Here is a 24,152-nt window from a genome sequence, read left to right on the forward strand (position 1 = left end):
AATGAAGTGTTTGACAGGAAACCAGTGAATTAAACCAGGCTATAGAATCTGAAATATGTCTTTTTAATTAGTAATGATGTGTCAACTGACAGGACGAATCAGACGTAATCAGTCTATATTCTCAACCATTCATCATTGGGATCTCATTGACCCGGCCTCACTCTGCAGGAGTGAATACACCATGACAGGTGAGGTGGTCATTTGGGGAAATGAAAAGCCCCAGGTACTTGTGGAATCATTCTCTAGGGTTTGCGGTAAACCTGTGAACTCTGCTGACTGTGGTGTTTCCATCTCGTGTAGAAACACTGCCCCCTTGTGTTTGAGAGAACATTGCAGTTGTAGCTATGTACTATGATGGTTGTTCTATTATTGAGCCAAAAGTCATGGTCAGAGGGAGGTTAAAGCACTGTGGCAGTCTAGTGAAGGTAGACTAGCAGTCCATTCATTCCAGTTGAATATTCCCAGCTAGTGGCGGTGAGGTATCATTTGGTTACACTCTTCACGTTATCTAGATAAAATGCTAATACAAAATAAGGCCTACCCATTTTAGTACCTAAACACTGACCTGTCAAAAAATAAATAAATAAAGATTTCCTTTGTGTATGGCTGACTACTCTCCATCCTATAGTATATGTCCATGCCAGCCGAAGTGCTGCTCTTATAACACAAACGTGTCTATGGGAGTTATATTTAGTGTTCCTGTGGAGAGGATTAATGGTGCATCTGGGCTTCAGGGAAAGGCCATGTCTTAAGCCACAAACCAGCCAGGCTCCTACTTTCAACACTGTCACTAGTTCCACTAGGTTTGAAACATTCGGCATTCAGAGATAGGCACAGCGCGTACTACAGCCAGACGGACATTGAGCCAGATAGCCTAGCAAATGTAGAAATCTGAAACATCGGGTCATAATTTCCACTTCCCACAGGGAGAGGAAGCCCAGTGGCGGGGCAGTGGAAGTCTATGGAGGGAGATGGAACTGGGCTGACATTCGGTTTTCTCATCGATGAAACATCTGATCTTAATAATATTCTGTTTTTAAAAGGTTGAAAATGTTACAAACAGGGTGGACTGTGTTTTTAGACATGACCTTTTGCCAAAGTAAACAAATAAATTATGTTAGGAGTGTAGGGAGAATTTGTAATTACACACGGGCAATAAAAAGGAAACAAACGGACTGCCAATATTGTTTAAGGATCTGGCTAGATTGTGCTGAGCTCGCTTTCCTTCCCAGCTTCACTAGCCTCCCATGCTAGCTTCACTACTATATACTTCCATTGGAAACCACAACTTCTGGGCTATCTTGGTTTAGCAGATAAGACAGCCCAGGACTCAATGGTTGCCATGTTCCTTACCTAATTTTGCGTAACTATAATGAATCAATTAAGTGTGTTAATCAGACAATTACACCTAAGCTATTCTGGCACATCCTCATTGTGGCATACAGACAATGCCTCACGTCGCATTACAAATAAGCTAAGCAGTCTATCAACTGTTTGTGGTAAGTCTGGCACCTGATGAGGAATTTCTAGTCGTTTCATAACAGTTAAATATCCTATTAATTGCTTTTGATGGCGTAATGTGCAAGATGATGGCCTGGCCTCATAGACCTCTGTCTCTGAGAGCAGTGTCCTCTAGTTTCATGTCATCTATGTGTTTCATGAGATCTTCCTGTAGGTGACTGCTTTTGGTCAGCTCTGAATGCTTGAAACCTATCCACAGTACCCTCAGCCTCTTTAAACAAAGAGAAATTAACAAAATGCAATAATTCCCTCCAGTTTTTAATCCCATGAACAATGAAGGGTCTGCAGAGCAGGAACCCTGACATTCATCAGTGATGGCCAACAGTTTTGCCATTTGTTTCACACATTAAAAAAAACTCACATCCAACCATGAGCAACTATTTAACAATATATACATAGATAAAAATCCAAAACCAAACCCCAATAACAACAGAGCTTTTCAAATCGCTCACTGGATCAATAGCTGTAACCTTAAACAGACTGAACTGCTTATGACAGTAAAATTATCTAAATATTGAGGTGTTCCTTACCTTCTCTAGTTTTGTCCTTCTCTGTTTTATTGTTTACATGTAATCCAACCACATGGTCCATCCAGTGTTATTATATATGCTTCATAACAATAATATTTTCCTACAAATCAATGCATTGCTACTTCGGTCAGCTCCCATATTATTTGACATCATCCATCTAGTCCATCCCTGATACACAGAAATCAAATCTTGCCAGCATGGATGTGCAGAATCTGACCAAAATTGTTCATGTTTTTAGCATTTCTCAACTTTCAGTCAACATTTCCTTAACCCTTTGTCTGAGGCATATATAGAAAACTATCTCGAAAGAAGGAGCTTCGATTGGCCAGGGGGTATTTGAAGGACACACTAGCAGCTACAAATGAAACACACCTTAAAGTAAACTTATTCTGTCTGTCTGTGAGTTAAATTAAACTTATTTGGTCAGTCTGTGAGTTAAAGAAAAGTTATTCTGCCAGTCTGCGAGTTAAGAAAAAGTTATTCTTTCAGTTTGTGAAATTTTGAGAAGCAATAAGTGTGTATTTTGCTATACTGGTAAATTTTTGTGGCTGATTCATATTTACATTGCAAATGTGACAAGAATTGGAAAAACTAACATATCCCGCTGTTGTATTGCATTTGTAGTGCATTGAGAGGTTAATAATTCAGGTGAATATGATCTTGTTAACACTTCAAATGATGCAAGAATATTGCATAAGAATGTGTGGCTTTAGGCTACTGTGCTATTGTGCTATGTGCTGTGTTCTAGCTGGTGGCTCTACTAAATAGCCTGTACATACTGTAAAGTGGTAGCGCTACATTACATTGCATCTTGTCACAAAAGTCCACTACAGGGATGAAATGACAATTGAAGATATTACAGAAGTCAAAGAAAAACAAAACAGAAAAGTATATTTGGAATTATCCACTAAGACCAATGGAAAAATCTGGAAATAAATAGGTAGAAATACAGTATGTGAATTATGCAATGGAAACACGGTAAGAAAATTAACATCCCTAGCTCAGGTGACTAATCTACTGAGCCAAAGGAGTCAGAGACAGCCCACTGGGTCATACAGTAAGACAGGAGACAGCCAACCCCTCCAGCGCACAGATACACAAAAGGGGATGCATAGATGAAACTGGAGAGATAAAACCATACTAGGTGGTCAATGATAAACAGTGCAGAATGCATGACAGATATCAACCTTGAGTTTCAGTCTCTACACATGTTAACATCCACTTGATATTCACATCTGAAGGTTTCCCTGCCAAAGACTACTACAAGTAAAATGATGGCAAAATCTCTGTTGTTAAACTTTACAAGTCCAGGCTTCTTAAACATCTCCAGAGTAGGTCAGAGGCAAAGGGCGTGAATAAGGCAGGATTTAAAACAAAAATTGTTATTGCGGCTCAAGACAAATAACATTGTCTGCAAAAGGTTAACAGTATAGATGAAAACAACACAAACCTGTCCACAAGTTCAAACAGAAACTCTGACATGGGAAAGTAATCTGCACCTTTAAAACCACGTGTCTTTGTACAGTGAAGTCATTTGTTGATGTGAATTGTTCATAACGCAACAGAAACTCTATTACTTGAAACTCCCACAAAGTGTAACTTCAATTATATAAATATCAAGTACCTCTCATCTCTTCTCTGAAAATAAACCAAAACGATCTGAATTGTAGCAATAACATGAAAAGCTATTTACATGTATGTACACATAGTGAAACAAAAGACTGATATAACATATAATGTATCTGCACACATCCGTCCCTGATCAGTTAAGGCCAAAGTGCTATTGGTTGAACAGCTTCTCCACACTTTGTGGATGCAGCTTTTGCATTTTAATGTTCCTCAGTGTTTATGTTTTCCAAATCAAAATTCTAAAAAGCGATACCACATCAAGCTGACTAGGCTCTTGAACTAGCACTATATTCAGTCTCAAACATATCAAATGTAGCAACTCCAGCAGAATAAAACTGCAAAGCCTTATTTATACCAGTTAAATTCTTCCTAAGTAGAAAAGACCAATGTACAGTATTCACATAGTGCCACCTGAGGACTTCACAGGGCCTTCTGGAACATCATGTGGACTTCACAGGGCCTTCTGGAACATCTGGTGGACCTCATAGGGCCTTCTGGAACATCTGGTGGACCTCACAGGGCCTTCTGGAACATCTGGTGGACTTCACAGGGCCTTCTGGAACATCTGGTGGACTTCACAGGGCCTTCTGGAACATCTGGTGGACTTCACATGGCTTTCTGGAAGATACTGAGGACTTCCTGTAATGCCACGGATGTAGACCACGGATAGAGGGTGACAGGGGCGTACTGTGGACCAGGTTGCTGGTGTCATGAGCTGGGCCACAGTGTGACCAAGATGATGAACCCAGAGAGGGATGGCGCCAATCAGAGCATGCCGAAGCCCTCGCTCCCCTCACTGATGGCTAGCTTCAGCATTTTGTGGAGCTCCTCGTAAGAGTCGTACGTGGGGAGGCACAGCTGATTAAAACTGGAAGAACAGAATCCCCGGAGAGTCATTTAAAAGTTTCCCCATGTGCGTTGAAATGCAGTTTGTCTGTGCATTATTCAAGCAAACAACTGAAACTGACTACATTCTACAACACGTGCATGATGTGTAAGAGGGCATGTGAATATACAGTACGTCTGTGACTGTGCGCGTGTGTGTGTGTGTGTGTGTTTTCCCATCCACTCACCAGGTGTGTGCGGTGGGCAGGGTGCTGTGCGTGGGGGCTGCGATGATCTGGAAGGAGGGGCAGAGGGTGTTGAATCCCCCAGGGGGCAGCTGGGAGGAGCCAGTGGTGAACTGCAGCAGGCGAGCCAACTCCTCCTGGGTGAAGCTAGACACTACGGCCCAGAACCACTTCATCACCTAGAATAACGCAACACCACAACCCAGTCAGCACAGCGCACAGAACCAACGTAGCAAACAATACATGACACCAGCATCTATCCCCAGGTTATGGTACCCACCTTCTCTCTGAAGTGCCAGGACCCTCCCACGATCACAGCGTGGGCCTTGAAGTCCTGGACATTGATGTCCCCTGTACCACACATCAAGAGCTGGGGAGAGACAGACAGTTCAGGGCCATGCCAGTGAGACTGAGGACATGTGACAGGGGACGTAATTAGAGACAAAAAATTTTGTGAATTCGATTCAATTTACCTCCAGCTCATTCTCATCAAATATGGCCAGAAGGTTCTCTGGAACAAGTTCATTCAAACCTGTAATTCACAAAACTGTTTATCAGACAAAAACGTTGTTCTCATTACCAAGAGGATTAGATCTGGGTGAATGTGAAGGCACGTCAGACAATGTTTATCTATACAGCCCCACCTTTGAGGAAGTGTTCAACCTCATCTCGAACTTGACTGGCTAGCCTATACTGAGCCAGCAGGTTGAGATAATGCATCTTGTTGTCATTGTTGACAGAGATCTGAGCTCCTCCAGATATCAGTTCCACTACCTGCAGGGACACAGCGTAAGAGCTCAGGACAAAACTCACACATACAAACATGTTGGATTTTCTATTCTTGTGGGGAACAACCAGAAATCCATGTTCCCTATCTCCTAAGCCTAACCGTATCCCTTATCTTAACCTCATTACCTAACCTTCATGCCTAACCTTAACCTAGCTCTAATGCTTAACCCATTTCCAAAAAATGCCTAAACGTGAACGTAACCCCAATTCTAACACTAACCCATTTGTAAGATTTACTCTTAACTGAACTCCTATGCCACCAATCTACCTTTTCCTAGTGGGGTCCAGCTAAAAACCTTGTGGTAACTGATTTTTCTGTTCATTTTCTATCTTTGTGGGATAGAAGTCTCCAAATATGTTGTTTCATGTGGATCACACTCACTCACACACACAACACAAAGGTTACATCATCACCTTCTCCAGCTGTCCTGACTTGTTGTACTTCTCTTCGGCAAACACCAGGTCCATCTCACTTACATCATTGTTTAGGATGAAGCAGACTTTCGTTTTGTAAAACTCCTGATCATCCGTCTCAAAGTACTGCAGTGGAAAAGGCAAGAGAGTAAAAAACCCGGACATGTTTCAAATGATCCCGTCATTCTAGCTTGTGAAAAGCAGTAAGGATGACTTAACCACTAACAGCGTCAGGTTCTATGCTATGAAATAAACAGATGTTCAATTCATGGCTTTGCAAAACCAAGAAACACTTACGGATCACCAACCAGCCGAGAGACGGAGGTAAACATTGGTGGAGTTTCAGCAGGAGATCCTCTAAGAGGATTTGGGACGGGGCGTGGGGCGTACCTTGTAGTTCATTCGGAGTCCAATTATCTGTGCCAGGAAGGAGCGGGTGAAGCGAGCCCGGACCAGCTGCTTGTAAGCCCCCCCCAGGGCCGACTCATATAGGCATTTCCCCACCACGCGGCCTGCAAACTCATACATCTTCAGACGTAGGTGAGGGGGCCGATCAGCGTTGGGGTGAACCTAGGTAATACAGAAAGACACATTACCTCACCAGACACTATTACATAGGCTGTGGTTACTGGCTAACTTCCTGCACTTCCTGGATAATGGCCCCAGAAATGTTGGCAGGGGTGTGTAGAATAATGAAAATCTGTATAATTAAATAAAATCACTGTTAGATAGAGATTGATACATATTTCATGTAATTCACAAATAAACCAAATGTGCCTCACATTCATACATGTATATAAAATAAAACACAAAAAAGTGTCATAATAAAACAAGTATGGGAATAACAGGGGCATATTGAGAAGCACACTAATGACCATGTACACTCACTGACCACTTCAGTAAGTACACCGTTTCAACTGCTCCTTAAAGCTTATATCTAATCAGCCAATCACGTGGCAGCAACTCAATGCATTTAGGCATGTAGCCATGGTCAAGACGGGATGAAAGGTGATTTAAGTGACTTTGAATGTGACATGTGTGTTGGTGCCAGACACGCTGGTTTGAGTATTTCAGTGCTGATCTATTGAGATTTTCTCACATGGCATGGTCCAAGAACAGAACATTTCCAGTGAGTGGCAGTTCTCTGGGCAGAAATGCCTTGCTGATGGCAGAGGTCAGAGGAGAATAATTGAAGGACAACAGTAACTCAAATAACCACTAGTTCCAACCAAGGTATGCAGAAGAGCATCTCTGAACGCACAACACATCAAACCTTGAAGCAGATGGGCTATAGCAGCACCAGACCACACCGGGTGCCTCTATTATCAGCTAAGAATATGAAACTGAGGCTAGAATTTGCACAGGCCACCCCAAAATTAGACAATAGAAGATTGGAAAAATGTTGCCTGGTCTGATGAGTCTCCATTTCTGGTGTGACATTCAGATGGTAGTGTGAGAATTTGGTGTAAACAACATGACAAAAAAAACATCCTGTCTTCAGGCTGGTGGTGGTGGTTCAGGCTGGTGGTGGTGGTATAATGTAAAATAAAAGTGGTTCCAACCCGGTCCTAGCAAGGTGTAACACGACTATTAACACACAAGTGTTTCATATCTCCTGAACTGTAATAAAAGATTCCACAACTTTCAATATGCACAAAAAGCAATACATAGATTAGAGTCTATTTTTTTTTAAACTAACTTCTTTGAAATAGTTTCGGTCAAATATTTTCCATTAATAAAATGCATATATGCAGAAGATAATAACATTTTCTTATTTCACCCCCCATTTAAAACACAACCAAATGTGTGGTTTCACAGAGCATGTAACGACTCTGTAACTACTGTCCTTTGGTTGTCAATGGCTTCTTAGTTTGGCCTATGAAATGCCTTAATAAAACGAGCTGACCAGGTTAGAGTGTCTGGATTAAATGGTATTCAGTACATGCTGTCAAGAGTAGTGGAAGGCTACATTATTTTACTACATATAGTGTGTTATTTGTAGCGTTTACTGCGTTTACACCCAACCCTGATTTAGACATAACCAATGCCAGCTGTGAAAAGGGAGGTCTTACCAGGCCCTGGTTGTTGTCACTGAAGCGAGTAAACAGTTGATTGTTGGTGTCAAATAGGGTCTTACAGATGAGCTCAAACCACTCCCTTCGTGGCCCTCCCCAGTCCAGAGCTAGGGCCAAACACAGTACACACACTCAGTTAAACCACAGCCCAGCCAACACACACACATGCACACGCACGCACGCACGCACACAGGCCTGGGTTCAAGGATACAGATGGTGTCAAGTCGTGGTCAAAAAAATTCTAATATTTTAGATTTTAACTGAGCTTGACTTTTTAGTCCAGGACTAGTGTGAATCTGCATCCGCAAAAGCGGCCCGCTGTTAATCAACAGCCCTGCCAACACAGACACAGACAACACCAGTGGACAGTCCGGAGATCTTACCCTCCTCATCCTGGAACACCACCTCAAAGTTCTTACTCCAGTCTGACACCGAGAAGTTCCGGGTTGATTTCAGAGACTGGAGAAACAGTCATTAATACATAGTCAGTATCATCATGTGAGTCTGTTGTAGTATTTCTGAACCTCATGGCAGCTCGGAAAGCATATGCACAATCAGTGTGGAATCACTCACAGAGTCTAGGATGCAGTGGCGCGTGATCTTCAGGCAAGTCTTGGTGCGAGGTCTCTTGGAGTGGATGTGTCGGAGTTCCCTTTGGAAAAAGCTCACCTTGTCCTGAAAAGTCTCTGAGCCACCTGTCAACAGCAGAAAGACCATCAAATGGCAATGCTTCTTCAGAGGCCATCTAAACTAGGTACTTCCTAGAGCTATTGAATTGGAAGAGCAAGGAAACAAACCGATATTTTTGTGCAGGAAGCGGATAAAGGTGGCAGCCATGATGTTTCTGTCTTTACAGCTCAGCTCCACTGGTGGCTGGATCCCATCGTCCACCACTAGAGTCAGGTACTTGTGAATGGGGTCAGGACCATAGTATGTGAACTGGAGCAACAGAAGAAGCAGGTGAACACAACAACTCAGGTGGTTTAACATTATGAAGAGATTTCACAGAAAGCCTGCTTGACATACCTTCGTTCCTGGGCATACTCGAAAGGTGAAAAGGCGCCATGGAATAATCTTCAGGTAAAACTCCTTCACAGACAGTTGCTGTATAGCAGAAAAGTACATTGTGAATAGCACAAAAGTACCTGAATGATAAAGTTCTGCAAAACACTCAGACAATAGCCTTCCCTTTCAATCCCGTTTACCAACCTTTGGCGATATGTAGCAGTAGACCTTTTTTGGTTTCTTAACCTTCTCAGGTTGGCCCTCTACAGGGGAGTCGTGCTCTTCTTCCTCATCTCCCATGGAGGGTCGTCTCTGAGGAGCCATCAGAGCCGAGGCGGGGAGCTGCCATGAGGAGTTACTGTAGTTACTGTAGTTCCCAGTACCATACAGATAGGCCTCAAAGTAGATGCTGATTCCTGGAGTGGACACGTTCTTCTCCACACAGTTCTTCTCATTCTCTGTTGGGGAGGTGGAAAAGGTAGAAATATCGAAGTGATGTAAGAGCAGAGATGTTAATGCCCCAAGAGCACCAAGGCTTGTTGTGCTTTACGGCGTACAAATTATGTATTACTGAAAAAATCTTAGTTATGTGTCCCCCTCCCTGACCATCCACTCAGACAAAAAACACCCTGCAGCTGAATCCAGTTGGCCCCTCCCACAGTACAGTATCTCATTTTGCTTGTATTAAGCTAATGTAGCATCAGCTCTCCTACATGGAAACCTTCACTAAGACCAGTGTAAAGGAACACATTTTATTAAATTTTTTTTTAAAGACCCTCACTCACCACTGAGAACAATGATGTCAAACTCTCCGTTGCTGAGGGGCAGGTCATTATAAGAGATGCGCGCCCGGAAACAGCCCTTCTTCTTCAGGGTGATTTTCAGGAGTATCTGGCACTGCTGCTTGTTGGACAACACTGACTTACTGTAGTAGTCCTCCAGGTTCTCCTCGTCCCCGGTGCCTAACTGGGAAGAGGAGGACACGAACCATTCCCGTTTCCCCACTTTTCCACAGACTAAAATCAGGAAAGGAATGGATGTCTGCCGCTGCATGAAGGTGCTAGCGCTGGGTTGTTACCGAGTAGACGTGGAGGCTGTAGTTGACTTCATCCATAAGCGAAGGGGAGTTACTGGTGGGGTTGCCATACTCGTCCCGAGGCTCGATCTGCAGGGTGTGCTGCTGACCATACACCAACACCAGGGTGGAGAAGTGGTAGGCTATCTTTGTCTTGGACGGCACCACTGTCCCTGAAACAAAGAAACCAAAAAGGACGGGTGTTAAAGCAAAGCTACAAATTAAAGTACATTTACACATACACAGAATCTTAGTTGTTGTAATGACGCTGCTGTGGTGGCAGACAAAACACACGGGTACAGAATACACCAAATCACACACACAAAGCTGACAGTTACCTGCAATGGGTGGTGATCATATAAGAGGAGTGATTGGCTTACCCCCCCTATAACACAAGTGTTCTGCTTGTTGTGTAAGATTATGTGTTGGTGCGCGGATTACATTGTTTTCTTGTCGCTATAGTTGTACATTTGAATGTATATGTTCTCATGTATAGAACTGGGGAGAGGCCCCTCACTCGTCTCTGTCTCCAGTTTCTACGCTGTCGTGTCTGTTCCTGTCTTATAACCAGCCTTCTTAATATGTTGATGAGCAGGCAATAACACATGATCATCAATCACAAATATCACCCATCCACGTTTCATATTTACCTAAAAATACTACTCAGTCCTGTTTTAAGACACTGAAGCTGGACAGTTCAAAAAGTGACTTCACCTGGCTGGAATATTTTATAGTAGGGGCTGTATGCCACATTGAGTCCCCCCAGTTTGACAGCCACCTCGTAGCGTCCAGCCTTGCGGACAGTGAAGGCCACTTTCACCACGTTGGACTCTGGGTCCTGCAGCACCTCCTGGGTGACAGGGATGTCCAGGGACAGCTCTATGTGGGTGATGATGACCCTTAATCCCACGGGCCGGTGGGCGGGGAAGGGCTGGCCATTCTTATAGAAGAGCTGGGGTAGAGCCAATCACAAGAAACCATGGTTCTCATTATTCTTCTGAGAAATTCTCCATTTGTATTCACTTGTTGGTTGCAAGATATTAAAGGTGAAAAATTGGCTGACATTATCTCATAGATCGGGTGGTTCAAATCTTGTAATTCTGGCTGGCTGAAAGCTGCCTTATACACAAGCAGTAAGGTACGGGGGGGGGGGGGGGGGGTGATATATGGCAAATATACAATGGCTATCTACTTTGAGCTGTTTTTATTACCTATACCATGGCGATCAGCCAATTAATATTCAGGATTTTTAAGAGACCATATATGTAAAATGGGATGCTGGGTATAACATGAAAACACATTTTACCGCTCTAATTGCGTTCTTAACCGGTTTATAAAATCAACAAGACATTTCTGAGGGTTTTGGTACATTGCCAATTTACAACAGATATTAAAAGACAGACATGTTGTCTCAGGAGGTGAGATATGCTGGCCATATACCACACCCTCTAGTGCCTTATTGCCAAAAAGGGCTGTGTGTGTGTGCGTGTGACACACACACACACAGACAGACACGCACATGAACATAAATGACCAGAAGACATTTGCAGTTAATGTGTCATGTTAATGTTCTAAACGCCTGAGATATCTCCCATTTAAAACTCTCTCACCAGTCTGTCTATCAGTTAACACTGACTACGTCCTCTCCTCATACTCGCTTTAGACTCTCGCAGAGCTATCCATCCCACTTTAAACCCCACTGGACTAGCTTTGAATAGCAACTAGGAAAAGTAAAGATCTTACCTGAACACGAAAGCTCATAGTCTGGCCCACTTCCTGTGGGTCATTCCAATCCCAGGACACCTTGCATGAGCGCGGGTCCAGGTAGTTCCCCCGTACATAGTCATAGATGCTCCGATCGCCCCTTCTCCCTGGGTCCTCATTCTGCAAGAAGCTTACCACCCGCGCAGCAAGCTCACATAGGAACTTGATGGTGAAGACAAACGCTATGATGGAAACAGTAATTCCACCTGCGAGATGAGAGAAATCCAGTCAGAGATAGTGTTGAAATCAATGTGTGTGAATAAATGTACAGAACAATGAGGACGGCTCACACTGATCTTACTAGTGTAGAGACCATACACAATGCAATTGTGGAAATACTGATTAAAAGAATGCTTTGATTTCTACTTCCTTGAATGAGCTGCATAAACACAATAAGTATATGGGTAAATCCTGAAAACCTTGGGACACACAAAGAGCATCACCCGTTTCAATATGTACTTATTTTCAGAAAACTATTCCGAATTATCCTAATGAGAAGTTTGTTCAGGCCCAGGACTTGGCCAACAGGCGCTCATTCCTGGCCACAATCAGAGGAGCTCACTCACCAATCACGTAAAACATGAGGTCCCTTATCAAAAAGCACAGTGCCACAGTACAGCCAAATATAAGAGCTCCCGCTGAAAGACAAACAAAGGCAGACATTGAATACACAGAAGCAGCTTTCAACAGGCATTTCTTACAAAGCTGACATGCTCCACTGGCCTTTAATCAGGCGAGACATAGCCTACTCACCAGACTTGGAGCACTGACTCGTATTTCACTGAGGCTTTCTGATATACCTGTACATAATACGCCTTTAAACCTAGAACACATACCCAGGTGGGACTCTGCACCCACGACTTAAGTCAGAGTGTCTAACTGGTCAATGTTGACTTGTGCTAGACAAGCACAGCAGTGTGTGGAGGCTATGTGTCTACACCGAAGGGTCACACAGCAAGGACATATCAAGCTTTTCTGGAAATAGGAGTTAGGTTACTGTTAAGCATCAAATAATAACTATTGGTTCATTGGGAGTGCACAAGCCAATAAGAATAGTTGGGTTCTCCAGTGTGTAAATTAGGATAAAGTGTGTAACTGTGTTAGGTTTTGCCACGGATCAACACAAAAATGTCCATAGTATCATTGAAATAAAGTACATCTGCTAGTTGTTCTAACTTAATAACAAATATGTAACAGAAAAGGAGAACACTGGGGAGAATATTCATCCTTCAGCACGACAGCAACTGGACTGGCTTCGGGACATGTTTGTGAATGTCCTTGAGTGTCCCAGTCAAAGTACGGAACTCAATCCAAATGAGAATATGTGGAAAGACTTGAAAATTGCTGTTCATCAAATGTCCCCATCCAACTTTATTGGGTTTGAGCAATATTGCAAAGAACAGGAAAAAAATAGCTGCGTGCAAAATGTGCAACGCTTACTAATCAATATGAGGCCTAATGGTCTCAGCCGGACCATGTATTAAACCAATGTCTGGCCATATCGTCTCAGAGTGACCATAAAATAAGTAAGCGTGTGGATGTGGATGCACTGTTCCAGCCCGGCGTAATTATGTAATAAGACAATATTTGGATGCGCTGTAATAAAGTCCACATCTCTTCTACAGCACTCAACCTACCGTCTCTCATCGGTGCGGCTATTGATAAAGTCATTAGGCGTCGGTAACGTCTACAGCCACTGACTGAAGGCAATCTATGGCAGACACACCGGCATCCATCCAAAGTAATCAGGCACTCACCGACAGACCACTTCTCATTCAGACGCCTCTCAGCGAGGCTGTGCACCAGCTGGATCTCGTAGTCCTGGTCACGGCTCTCCCTGGATGCCTGCAGGACCTTGACGCCGGTGGACAGCTTGATGTAGTCTTCGTAGTAGTATCCCCACGCAGCCAGAGAGAGCTGCAACTGGCTTTCAAACTGGGCTAGATCATCCAGATTCATACAACCCAAGGTCTTCAATCTTCATTTGGACCGCAGTGCAATTTGGTCAGAGAGGGGTGGCGTGGTGGGGAGAAAAAAAGAAAACTGTCAACAGTTTGGATTCACCTCCAGCGTTGCCAGTCACGCGGGACAACACCGAGCAAATGACCGTAAAGAACCTGACAAAGACTGTTCTCTGTCACGCATGCAATGCAAATATTGGTTTCTCACCCCAATTTGAACTGCATCAGAGCAACCTTAACACAATCTGTAACATTAGGAAGTCAGAAATTGTGGTATTTATTGAGTAATGTTGAAATCACTTCCTCAAACAACAAGGGAATTTGTTTTGCTATGATGAATGTTAGATGTGCAATCTATACAAACCAAAAGTGTCCCAAGGTAAGCAGCTGTTCCACAATAAACGGTGCACCAATTTAGCAAAAAACAGTGCACTCTGTGTATCTCAATAAGGACTGAATGTGATAAAACGGGAAAAACAATCCTACATAAATGCCTACGGGCTCAGTTTATTTCACTGAGCGCAAAACCCTGTAGAACATCTACCATACTGTATGTAACAACCCCATTATAACACTGTTTAATGGAGTGACCTTGTGAAACACTACAGCCTCCTGAGCACAATGTCAACAAGTGCAGGTTCTGTAGACATGAACTCATAAACCCTATCCAATTTTGCAATTTGTCTTCTTCAAATTAGATTAAAAACTTGACACTAACCCTATTGTTAACCTAGACCTGACTGCAAATGAATAGGGCCAATAGCATCTGTTCCTAATTTGTGGCTATAGTATAAGTGTGTGGTTATGGATGTTAGTGAAGACCCAAGTGCAGCCAGCAGTAAATGGGGACGGTGCCCCCAAGTGGACAGAAAAGCCGATTGAAAGCAGTATCTACTTCAGCCATGTAGTCGTTCTCAGAGACAGACTTCTCAGTGTTTCTCAAAATTGCTAAATTCAATAAGATGTAATTAGGTGATTCTTTTGAAAACAAGAACCAAACAGGGCTGCGACGTTTTGGTTTTGTCACAAAATATAATCTATAGGATATTCATTTTCCAGGGAAAATGACTGCTGCATATTTGACATAAGTAAAGGCACATTTGTGACAGCACGGCCAGCTAAAGTAAAAAAAATAATAATAATTTGACCAGAATACTAAGAAAATATTTTTTGTCTTTGAAATTACTGTTGTCTCATGAAAACCCAACAATGTGATAATGAAATGTTTTCAGAAAATGGAGGTGGTTTTTCCATTTTTAATGAGGGAGTGACTACTTTCAAGTAATCCAATGTAATCCCTCTTTTGATATAATTTTAAGGCAGCCAGTGTAATCTGTGTATGGGGTGTGTAGACCTTCAAAATCATCCGTTAACAATCTGCCATGTATTAGACTGTTCTATGTAATACATTTAGTGACCTTTCAAAACATGACAGTCTGGGGCTTCCATATAGAATAGCGCTCCAAGACATTCGGGATACCAAGCTGTCCACAACGGTCCAGGTTAAAGCCTTGACTGTGCTACTGGCTGATGTTTGGCTGGGGGTTCAATAAGCTGACAGACTGGTCAAGCATCACAGAATGTTTTTGTTAGCAGGGATTTCCGTGTCTAGGCATTCTAGGGACTCACTCAAGCAGGGTCACACTCCAGCATGAAAAGTCTGAACGGGAAAAAAGTATGAATCACTTGGCAGAATGCCACAGAGAGATGAGAAGCTCTCTCTCCCAGCTCTCCCAAGCCTCTTGGGTGTTGTAGAGATGAGACAGGGTTTGCAGGTACAATTGGATATCAAGAAACTGATCTTACTCAAACCAGATGCAACACTCATTTTTGGTTCGAGTTTAACAAAGAATTACCCAAGTGCAGAGTTGTGCAGTATATTTAGTAGTGCTTATTTGGTTAGTTTGACTTTGCCCATGCCAGGTGAGGAGTAAGATCACTATGGTGGAAGATTTCACTACATTTTTAAATTTTTCATTTGAGTAATTTAGCAGATGCTGTTATTTTGTTTAGTGACCCCTGTATGAATCCAACCTACAAGCATGTTGTACTAACTGAGATACCAGGGCCATTATGACTTAACACTACTAACAAGGTGTTAGTATGCTTACTTATGGTAGTAATGCTCCAAGCTCTGAGAGCAGAGCCACTCCTGGAAGGCAAAGTCTCGCAGCAGCTGGATGTGAGCCTCTGCAATGTCCCTCCAGTGCCGCTTCTCTTTCACCACGTCCTCCAGACGAGTCAGAACACTCAGGCTCAGCTCCTCCAGAGTCTGCACATCTACAAGAAGAAAGGCACCCCAGACAAAGACGCAGACTAATCAGGGAGTGTACATTTTGTACAAGGATCGAGTCCAAAGCCTTATCCACAAGAAACATACATCAACATCAACAGATGAGTAAACATGCTGGCCCTAAACCACTAGAGCGTCATAAAGTATTGGAAATTACACTGAAACAAAACCAACACATGTACTTCTTCAAAGGCAAAGACTGAGCTGTCAAAAAGGATTTTCACTCGTAGCCCTAAGCTTAATTAAAATGCCCTTTGAACTGTCGTAGGCTTTTGTGCCAACTGGATAAGAAATTTCAAAGAGAATGAATTCCGGTTGCTGTAATAAATTAAGATTGGGCTGGGTTTGGATACAATCCCATTGGCCTGCTTCCTATCAGCAACATTTCTAAGTGGTCAGAAAATGAAGATGTTCTCGAGTGCTTGTCATTCATACACACTGGATCACTTCAACAAGTGGCCGTTATTTATTTAACCAACCTTCAAATAAATGTTTGTATTTCGAGAGGCTGTGCCCTTGAATCCATTCTTCAATCTGACTTTCTTTGCCTTTCTTCCAGCGCACTTCCCAGAAGAAAATCCACAAGACAGAGCAGAGGAGGAAGGTCAGCAAAAAGCGGCGGTCCATCAGACCATCTTTAGCTCTTACTCAGACTCCTCTGCTCCTCACTAAAGCTGGTTATCCAAAATACTGCACAATGAAAGATAACGTTTCAGATGATCTTCATTCTCAGGCTTCTTCACTTGGAAAAGACCTAGAACAAAAATATTATAGGTATAAGTCCGGCGGCACATAAAGGTTTAACGTAAACCATTAAGTAGGCAAAAACTTGTGACAGTTGGCACAGTCATAGCAGTTTGCATCTAAACCAAAACATTTCATTCACAGTCACTTGATGCTATGTATAGCATAAAAAATGGCTTCGGAAGATATTCAGCTCCTTTCGCCCCATTTTGTTATATTATATGATCATTTTATATTTGATTAAACAATAAAATTGCCCAATACCACACAGCCTATGACAAAAGCAAAACTTTTTTTTTAAAGTGTGTTCCAATTAATTGAAAATAAAATTCCTGAAATATCTCATGTAGTACTTAAGTATTCAGACCCTTTTCCATGACACTCCCAAGTTCTGCTCAAATGCATCCTCTTTGGATGCAACTTTATTGGGGTCCATCTGTGGCAAATTTAACTGAATGGATAAAATTTAGAAAGACATACACCTATCTATATAAGATCCCACAGTTCATTACAGAGCAAAAACCAAGCCATGGTTTTTGCCTCTGAGAATTGTGTTGAGGCAAGGCATGGATCTGGGAAAGATTATTGTGCCCCATCGTGAAATGGAAGAAGTTTGGAACCAGCAAGACTCTTCCTACAGCTGGACATCTGGACAATATAAGTAACCGGTGAAGTAACTGGTCAAGGGAGGCGACCAAAAATCCAATGGCTTCTCTAAAAGTTTCAGAGTTTCTCTGCAGCGATGGGAGAACTTGCCAGAAGGACAACCATCTCTGATTCAATATATCAAGATGGCATCTATGTTAGAGTGGCTACACAGAAGCCACTCTTGAGTAAAAGGCATAAGACATAACCCCTAAAGCAAGGGCAAATATTATCTTGTCTGAAGAGGCCAAAATCAAACTGAGGCCTGAATACAGGTGCTACCACAGGCAAAAAAAGAACAGCTCATTACTGGCCTAATACCACCCCTACAGTGAAGCATGCTAGAGGGAGCATCATATGTTGATCAGGATTGAGAGATGGATAAATGTAGCAAAATACAGAAAGGTCTTAGAAGAAAACCTGTACATGAGATATTTCAGTCATTAGAAAATTACTCAACATAAGAACAAGAAGGTGGGCTCGTTTAAAAATTTTAGGTTGCTTTAAAAACTCAGGGAGCTCAGAATGACATATGGTCTATTCCATTGTAACAATGACGCTAACACTCTGATTACAGTATATAGGTAAGTACAATTTACATTTTAAATTACTTATAAAATGACATCACGTGTCCCTGATCTGTACTGTGCATAATTCCAAGGCATTGCTCTCTTCACAGTAATGTATCCTGAATCAGTCAACAAAAGATAGACAACAGAAAAATGCAATGTCCTCATTTGCATGTTTGAGCATTATTCTGCAGACGGGCCAATAATTCAAATGAGCTCCACCGCCAAAACAAGCCTAAACTGACTTGGTACAGTCCTGGCCAATCTGTACCTATTATAGATAGATGCAGAAATAATAAAAATAAATAATAATTGTTTCGATCATTTGGATTTTGGTTATATTTGTAGTACAGTAACATGCCTGATTGAGGTACGTTTTCCAACATAATCTTTCTGCTTTTGTGCTGTCCTAATGCGAAGGGTAACACTATCCAACCTCAATGCAGACAGGTGCCAGGCCGGATTGATGGCTACATTTCACTAAGTGTTGTTATCTCAAGACCTGACAAACTAAATGCTGGAAGCCCTTGTAGCACTAAATGCCCTCAATAGAAGACACTGGTAAATATTTGTCCTGCTAATTTACTAAACTGATCCAGAGATCAATCTACAGAACAATAACAATCTAGCTATTACGGTCGCTAGCTTGCAATTCCATGCCAGACGTCCATGCATATTTTTAGAAAGAGTCTAGGGATTCAACCAAAACATATGTACATCTTGGAGGGGATTCCTACCCTGCCTTGTCTCGGTTAGGATAATCGTAATTAAAACATTACCAACAACAAGGTGATTCACAATCACATTCAACTATATGCTAAAATTAACAGGTGAACTAGCAAGTATGATAGCAAGCTAACTACAACATAGATATCAAACTAGCTATTTAATTTAGCTAAAATAACATATCACAACATCAAGTCCTTCAGCCCGAGTGGCATGATATGTACTGTGGCTTGTTACTGCTAGTGCTATACCTATTTTACGACTTTGTTAGCCGTCAATGTCAGCAAAATAGAAATGGGGTATTTCAAACACAAATTCAGCGTTTCAAACCATACTAGCCAATGCATCACTCAGGCATAGCTACGCCTATCATTCATTTTAATAGATAAGATTAACCCCTGTTCTTTACAATAAAAATAGCACTCCTACCTTAACTGCATTTATCATATTTAGGTAGCTAGCGGCAACATTAACAGAAACCGGAATTCGAATGCGCAAGGCAACAATCGTCGACTGTAGATGACGTATAAACGCAGTTACACGAGGGCTAATTCGAGAGACAGTCAGCTGTTTAATAACAAATCATGGTAATATCAATCTTATTTCCACCGTTTAGATAAATGTATTTTTGTTGTTTATTTTTTTGGATTACTTATTGTATATTGTATCGGTTTTTGATGGGCATTCGTGTGCTTTGTTTTTGCTTCGCTAGCAATGCTGAGTTAGCGTACGTACTGCAAATCATAGCTAGCTAGCTAAAGTGTGCGTTTCTGGGTTGAAGTTAACTAGCTGGTTGCTAACGTTAGTGTTTGTTTTGTATTTCTTTCATATGTTTGTTTTAGGGGAAGCAGAAGACGAAAATGTTTGCTGCAATGAAGAGGATGATAACTTTGAAAGATCAAAGAATGTGAGTTGTGACCCAAAAATATGAATTTGATTGGTACTGTCACATACTATTATTGGTTTAGCTAGTTTATTTACGAACATACATTTTGTAGTTACCTACCAAAAACGAATTATTCATCTAACAAATTGGTTTTATTAATCTAACACGGTTTTTGTTCAGCAGAAGCAATAGATTGCATCCTACCATTTTATTTTTATATGCAAGTTATTTGTAATTTAGTAAACCTATCTAAAGCTATTTACAATTAAATGCCTCACAGGCACATCAGAAAGACACCTTTGTTTTTAGTTATAATCTCTCTAATTTGCCCATGTTTTTGACTTCTAGGATTTCTGCCACCCTAAACAAGACATCTTAGTTTTCTGACTTGATAGAGGAACTCTCTGTTTTGGCTGATCTCTTCTGTGAAACCACTAGCAACTTTCCTGGTCAGAGTGGTATTAGGCAATCTCAGATTTATACACAGGGATATTTTACTACCACACAATTACAAAACAGACAGTCATAAATGAAGGTCCCTCACTTTGGTAGTGAATTGAATGGCAAATACTCAACCATGAGCACCAAGCAAATTTCCAAATAACTAAGATAGTTGTGGAAAGATCGGGTATGCTTGTAATAACTGTCATGCTAATAAAGTTGAAAGATTAAAAAGACTAGGAGCTCAGTCAAGATGATTAAGGAATGTAAGGTCTATGCCCACACAAAGCCCCTGCCTAGATCAGGTCGCATTCCTTAGAAAGCCGTCTCACAGGTCAGAGTGTGAATGTTTATGATGGCCCCAGTCACCAGGTGTAGTATATGGGGGAATAAAGTGTGCAGCTTGGAAAGTGCTGATTAATGCCTGGAATTCTGTAACATTGTGAAGAATAAGTCTTCATAACATTGTTCACCTTCTATTGAATTTGTTTCTTTAGAAAAGAGAAAGACCGTGCTAAAGTACATATGAAAAAGAAGATAGATCCATCTAAAATAAAAGAAAAAGAAGTGTAAGTGCCCCTGGAGTTTTTCAAATCCCTAAACTTTTTACAGATTTTCACTATATTGTAAACAAATCATGATTTCTTATTGGTTTATTCCTTCTTACTGAGTCTTCCTTTCCTGACTGCAGGCCAAAATACCCATCATGCCTTTTTTTCCAATACAACACTCAGCTTGGTCCCCCATATCACATCCTGGTTGACACCAATTTCATCAACTTCTCCATCAAGGCAAAACTAGACATTGTTCAGTCAATGATGGACTGTCTGTATGCTAAATGTGAGTATATAGAAAAGTGTTTAGTTGATACTCTATTGTGTAAACTAGCGATGCAACGGTAAGATGTTTCTTCACTTGCACCCACTCGCAATTCCTAATAACACATGCGCAACCACCCAGCTATATGGGTAAAGTAAAATTCTGATGGCCGTACCTGACCGTACACCCGCAAATATAGAAAAGGCCCATAAAAAGCTACTCTTCAAGCCCCCTCCCTGGCTCACCAAATCACTTCTACTCAAGGAATGGCTGAACAAGACATACCTTGTTTTTCTTTGATGTGAGATCAAGCACTTAGAAGTTGAAATGTTGTATACTTCACTAGGCATGACCATTCTCTCCGAAGTAATAAATCATTACGAATAAAATTGTTAGGCCTCGCAATGTCACCTGTCCACAACCCACCTGCACTTCAACCTGAAAATATTGGATTACCCTAGATCCGTGGTTTGCGCTTTATGGGTCATCCCGCGCATTCCTTGTATAAACCTTAGCAGTAACTTTTGTTTTTTGTGTCGTTGTCTTGCTTTTTATCAAGGCATCCCTTGCATCACAGACTGTGTGATGGCTGAGATTGAGAAACTAGGGATGAAGTATCGAGTTGCTCTGAGGTAACTAGCGTCCAGACGCGCCACAGACATTCTGGCACAAACACACCCATTTTGAGGCTTATCTGTTCTATAGAGAAAGTGTATATGACATAATCCTGTATTTGTGTCCCTGCAGGATCGCCAAGGATCCTCGGTTTGAACGACTGCCGTGCACACACAAAGGAACTTACGCTGATGACTGCTTAGTTCAAAGGGTCACACAGGTAATGTAGTACTAAACAGGAAATGTATTACGTTAAATATCACTGTGATCATAATATAAAGAACATCATTGTTTCAATTTGTTCTCTTTCACAGCACAAATGCTACATCCTGGCAACAGTAGATAGGGACTTGAAGAGACGGATCAGGAAGATCCCTGGAGTCCCCATCATGTACATCTCCAACCACAGGTCAGTATTAACAGGGTTATCGGGATTCGTTGGGCGGTTCATGTGGTTATCACTGTTTCTAACTAAATAGTATACAAAAATGTATTTAACAAGAACAATATGTAACAATCATCTTTAATCTAAACCGTATTTCCCCACAGATTTAACATTGAAAGAATGCCTGATGACTATGGTGCCCCAAGATTTTAGTATTCAGTGGATGGAAATGCAGTTGGATTATAGCTCCTGTCACGGTTTTGATTTGTTTACCTGCTTATTGTATATTATTAATTTAGTTGAGTATTCTATGTTTACGTTTTAAGCAAAAGGAAACTTAACAGATGTAATGTTTGACAAATCAAAATGTCATTTTCAATTTTTTTCCTATGAATGCAGAAAACATTTGAGACCAAATTATAGAAATTGTAATAAATGAATGACAAAAGTAACGTCTCCAGGTTTTTTTTTTTCTGAAGAAGCTGTTGCAGCCTGCATTTAATGCGTTTTAGTTTATTTTTTATGGTGAGCTCTCTATATGTATTGGCACTGTGAAATCAAAGTTGCTATTTTTGTAGTACAGTCAAGGCATATGAAAATATAAAGATGCATATGTGGCAGAAGTTCAGTTCTTTTCTGTCTGTTTCAATGCAAACCTGGTCGAGAACTACAGGAAACATATGATCTCTGTAATTGCAAACAAAGGTTTCTGAACCAAATATTAAGTTCTGCTTTTCTGATGTATCAAATACTTATGTCAATAAGTATAATTAATTACTTAAAAGTCATACAATGGGATGAGACAAACATTGAGCTTTTTGGTCTAAACTCCACTAGCTGTGTTTGGAGGAAGAAGTACAACCCCAAGAACAGCATCCCAACCGTGAAGTATGGAGGTGGAAACTTCATTCTTTGGGGATGCTTTTCTGCAAAGGGTACAGGACGACTGCACCGTATTGAGGGGAGGATGGACGTGTATCATGAGATCTTGGCCAACAACCTCCTTCCCTCAGTAAGAGCATTGAAGATGGGTCGTGGCTGGGTCTTCCATGACAAGGACCCGAAACACACAGCCAGGGAAACTAATGAGTGGCTCCGTAAGAAGCATCTCAAGGTCCTGGAGTGGCCTAGCCAGTCTCCAGACCTGAACCCAATAGAAAATCTTTGGAGGGAGCTGAAAGTCTGTATTGCCCAGCGACAGCCCCGAAACCTGAAGGATCTGGAGAAGGTCTGTATGGAGGAGTGGGCCAAAATCCCTGCTGCAGTGTGTGTAAACCTGGTCAAGAACTACAGGAAACGTATGATCTCTGTAATTGCAAACAAAGGTTTCTGTACCAAATATTAAGTTATGCTTTTGTGATGTATCAAATACTTATGTCATGCAATAAAATGCAAATTAATTACTTAAAAATCATACAATGTGATTTTCTAGATTTTTGTTTTAGATTCTCACAGGTGAAGTGTATTTATGATACAAATTACAGACCTCTACATGCTTTGTAAGTAGGAAAACCTTCAAAATTGCCAGTGCATCAAATACTTGTTCTCCCCACTGTATATGTTCAATTTGATTTAAATGGGGAGATTGTCTTGGCCAGTCTAAAATGTTTCACTTATTTCCCCTGATGAAGTCCTTGGTTGTGTTGGAAGTGTGTTTTGGGTCATTGTCCTGTTGCATTGTGAAGCACGGGCTAATGATCTTTGTGGTATTTTCTTTTACACTGGTAGCCAAGATGCTTTTATACACTTCTGAATTCATTCTGCTGCTGCCATCATTTGTTACATCACCAATAAATAAGATTGAGCCTGTTTCAGAGGCAGCCATGCATTCCCATGATACCACTTCCACCATGCTTCACAGATGAGGTGGTATGCTTTGGGTTATCTGCAGTTCCTTTTTTCTCCACACTTTTGCCTTCCCATCACATTGATTAAGGGTCACCTCATCTGTCCATGAAAGTCAAAACTACTGGCTGATCTCTACCTTTCTAATCTGGACTTTCTGTTTTTGGTGCTGTTCGTAGGTTTGGAGTGTAACCTTTGTAATTCTGTGAACAGCAGGCTACACTGTGACACTTTTGTTTGGGATTTCACTGACAAATTTGAGTGTTGTTTTTCAAAGCTCTGGTCATTTTGCTGTTATCTGCTTCTGTTTTCCTTGGCCAACCAGTTTTCTGCTGATTACTGAAGGCACGT

General features: G+C 41.5%; 2 protein-coding genes across 4 annotated transcripts; one reads left to right on the plus strand and one right to left on the minus strand.

Moving 5' to 3' along the window:
* Nucleotides 1–1,761: 1,761 nt before the first annotated feature.
* On the minus strand, nt 1,762–19,326 carry arel1 (apoptosis resistant E3 ubiquitin protein ligase 1). 2 transcript variants are annotated; one of them, XM_010879029.3, is made up of 22 exons: nt 19,240–19,326; nt 16,606–16,880; nt 15,945–16,113; nt 13,630–13,850; nt 12,439–12,510; nt 11,852–12,078; nt 10,823–11,060; nt 10,112–10,281; nt 9,819–9,999; nt 9,238–9,491; nt 9,055–9,132; nt 8,826–8,967; nt 8,602–8,723; nt 8,412–8,487; nt 8,026–8,135; nt 6,344–6,523; nt 5,954–6,079; nt 5,395–5,524; nt 5,224–5,282; nt 5,031–5,120; nt 4,754–4,929; nt 1,762–4,548 (listed from the first exon to the last, which is right to left on the minus strand). In XM_010879029.3, exons 2-22 carry the CDS (start codon nt 16,751–16,753, stop codon nt 4,446–4,448), a joined length of 3,072 nt encoding a protein of 1,023 aa, XP_010877331.2. In that variant the 5' UTR covers nt 16,754–16,880; nt 19,240–19,326; the 3' UTR covers nt 1,762–4,445. The 2 variants fall into 2 exon arrangements, with proteins under 2 accessions (XP_010877331.2, XP_010877332.2); XM_010879030.4 differs by lacking the exons at nt 13,630–13,850; nt 15,945–16,113; nt 16,606–16,880; nt 19,240–19,326 and adding an exon at nt 12,626–13,618.
* Nucleotides 19,327–19,331: 5 nt separating this feature from the next.
* fcf1 (FCF1 rRNA-processing protein) lies at nt 19,332–22,400 on the plus strand. 2 transcript variants are annotated; one of them, NM_001303987.1, is given in 8 exon segments: nt 19,332–19,397; nt 19,653–19,717; nt 20,635–20,706; nt 20,829–20,977; nt 21,516–21,588; nt 21,704–21,791; nt 21,886–21,980; nt 22,121–22,400. In NM_001303987.1, coding segments are annotated over 8 exon segments (594 nt in total). In that variant the 5' UTR covers nt 19,332–19,394; the 3' UTR covers nt 22,170–22,400.
* The last annotated feature ends 1,752 nt before the right edge of the window (nt 22,401–24,152 follow it).

This window comes from Esox lucius, chromosome 15 (genome assembly GCF_011004845.1).
Source record: "Esox lucius isolate fEsoLuc1 chromosome 15, fEsoLuc1.pri, whole genome shotgun sequence".
In the NCBI taxonomy this organism is placed as follows: Eukaryota; Metazoa; Chordata; class Actinopteri; order Esociformes; family Esocidae; genus Esox; species Esox lucius.

What these genes read in the sequence shown, in the direction of transcription:
- fcf1 (XM_034297192.1), top strand. Translation starts at nt 19,671, where the DNA reads ATGTTTGCTGCAATGAAGAGGATGATAACTTTGAAAGATCAAAGAAT. An exon ending in GGACTGTCTGTATGCTAAAT is followed by an intron (nt 20,978 to 21,515) that starts GTGAGTATATAG and finishes CTTTTTATCAAG; the next exon opens with GCATCCCTTGCATCACAGAC. An exon ending in TAGTTCAAAGGGTCACACAG is followed by an intron (nt 21,792 to 21,885) that starts GTAATGTAGTAC and finishes TCTCTTTCACAG; the next exon opens with CACAAATGCTACATCCTGGC.
- arel1 (XM_010879029.3), bottom strand. Translation starts at nt 16,753, where the DNA reads ATGGACCGCCGCTTTTTGCTGACCTTCCTCCTCTGCTCTGTCTTGTGG. An exon ending in GAATGAGAAGTGGTCTGTCG is followed by an intron (nt 12,511 to 13,629) that starts GTGAGTGCCTGA and finishes TTTGTCTTTCAG; the next exon opens with CGGGAGCTCTTATATTTGGC. An exon ending in GTGACAACAACCAGGGCCTG is followed by an intron (nt 6,524 to 8,025) that starts GTAAGACCTCCC and finishes TGTATTACCTAG; the next exon opens with GTTCACCCCAACGCTGATCG.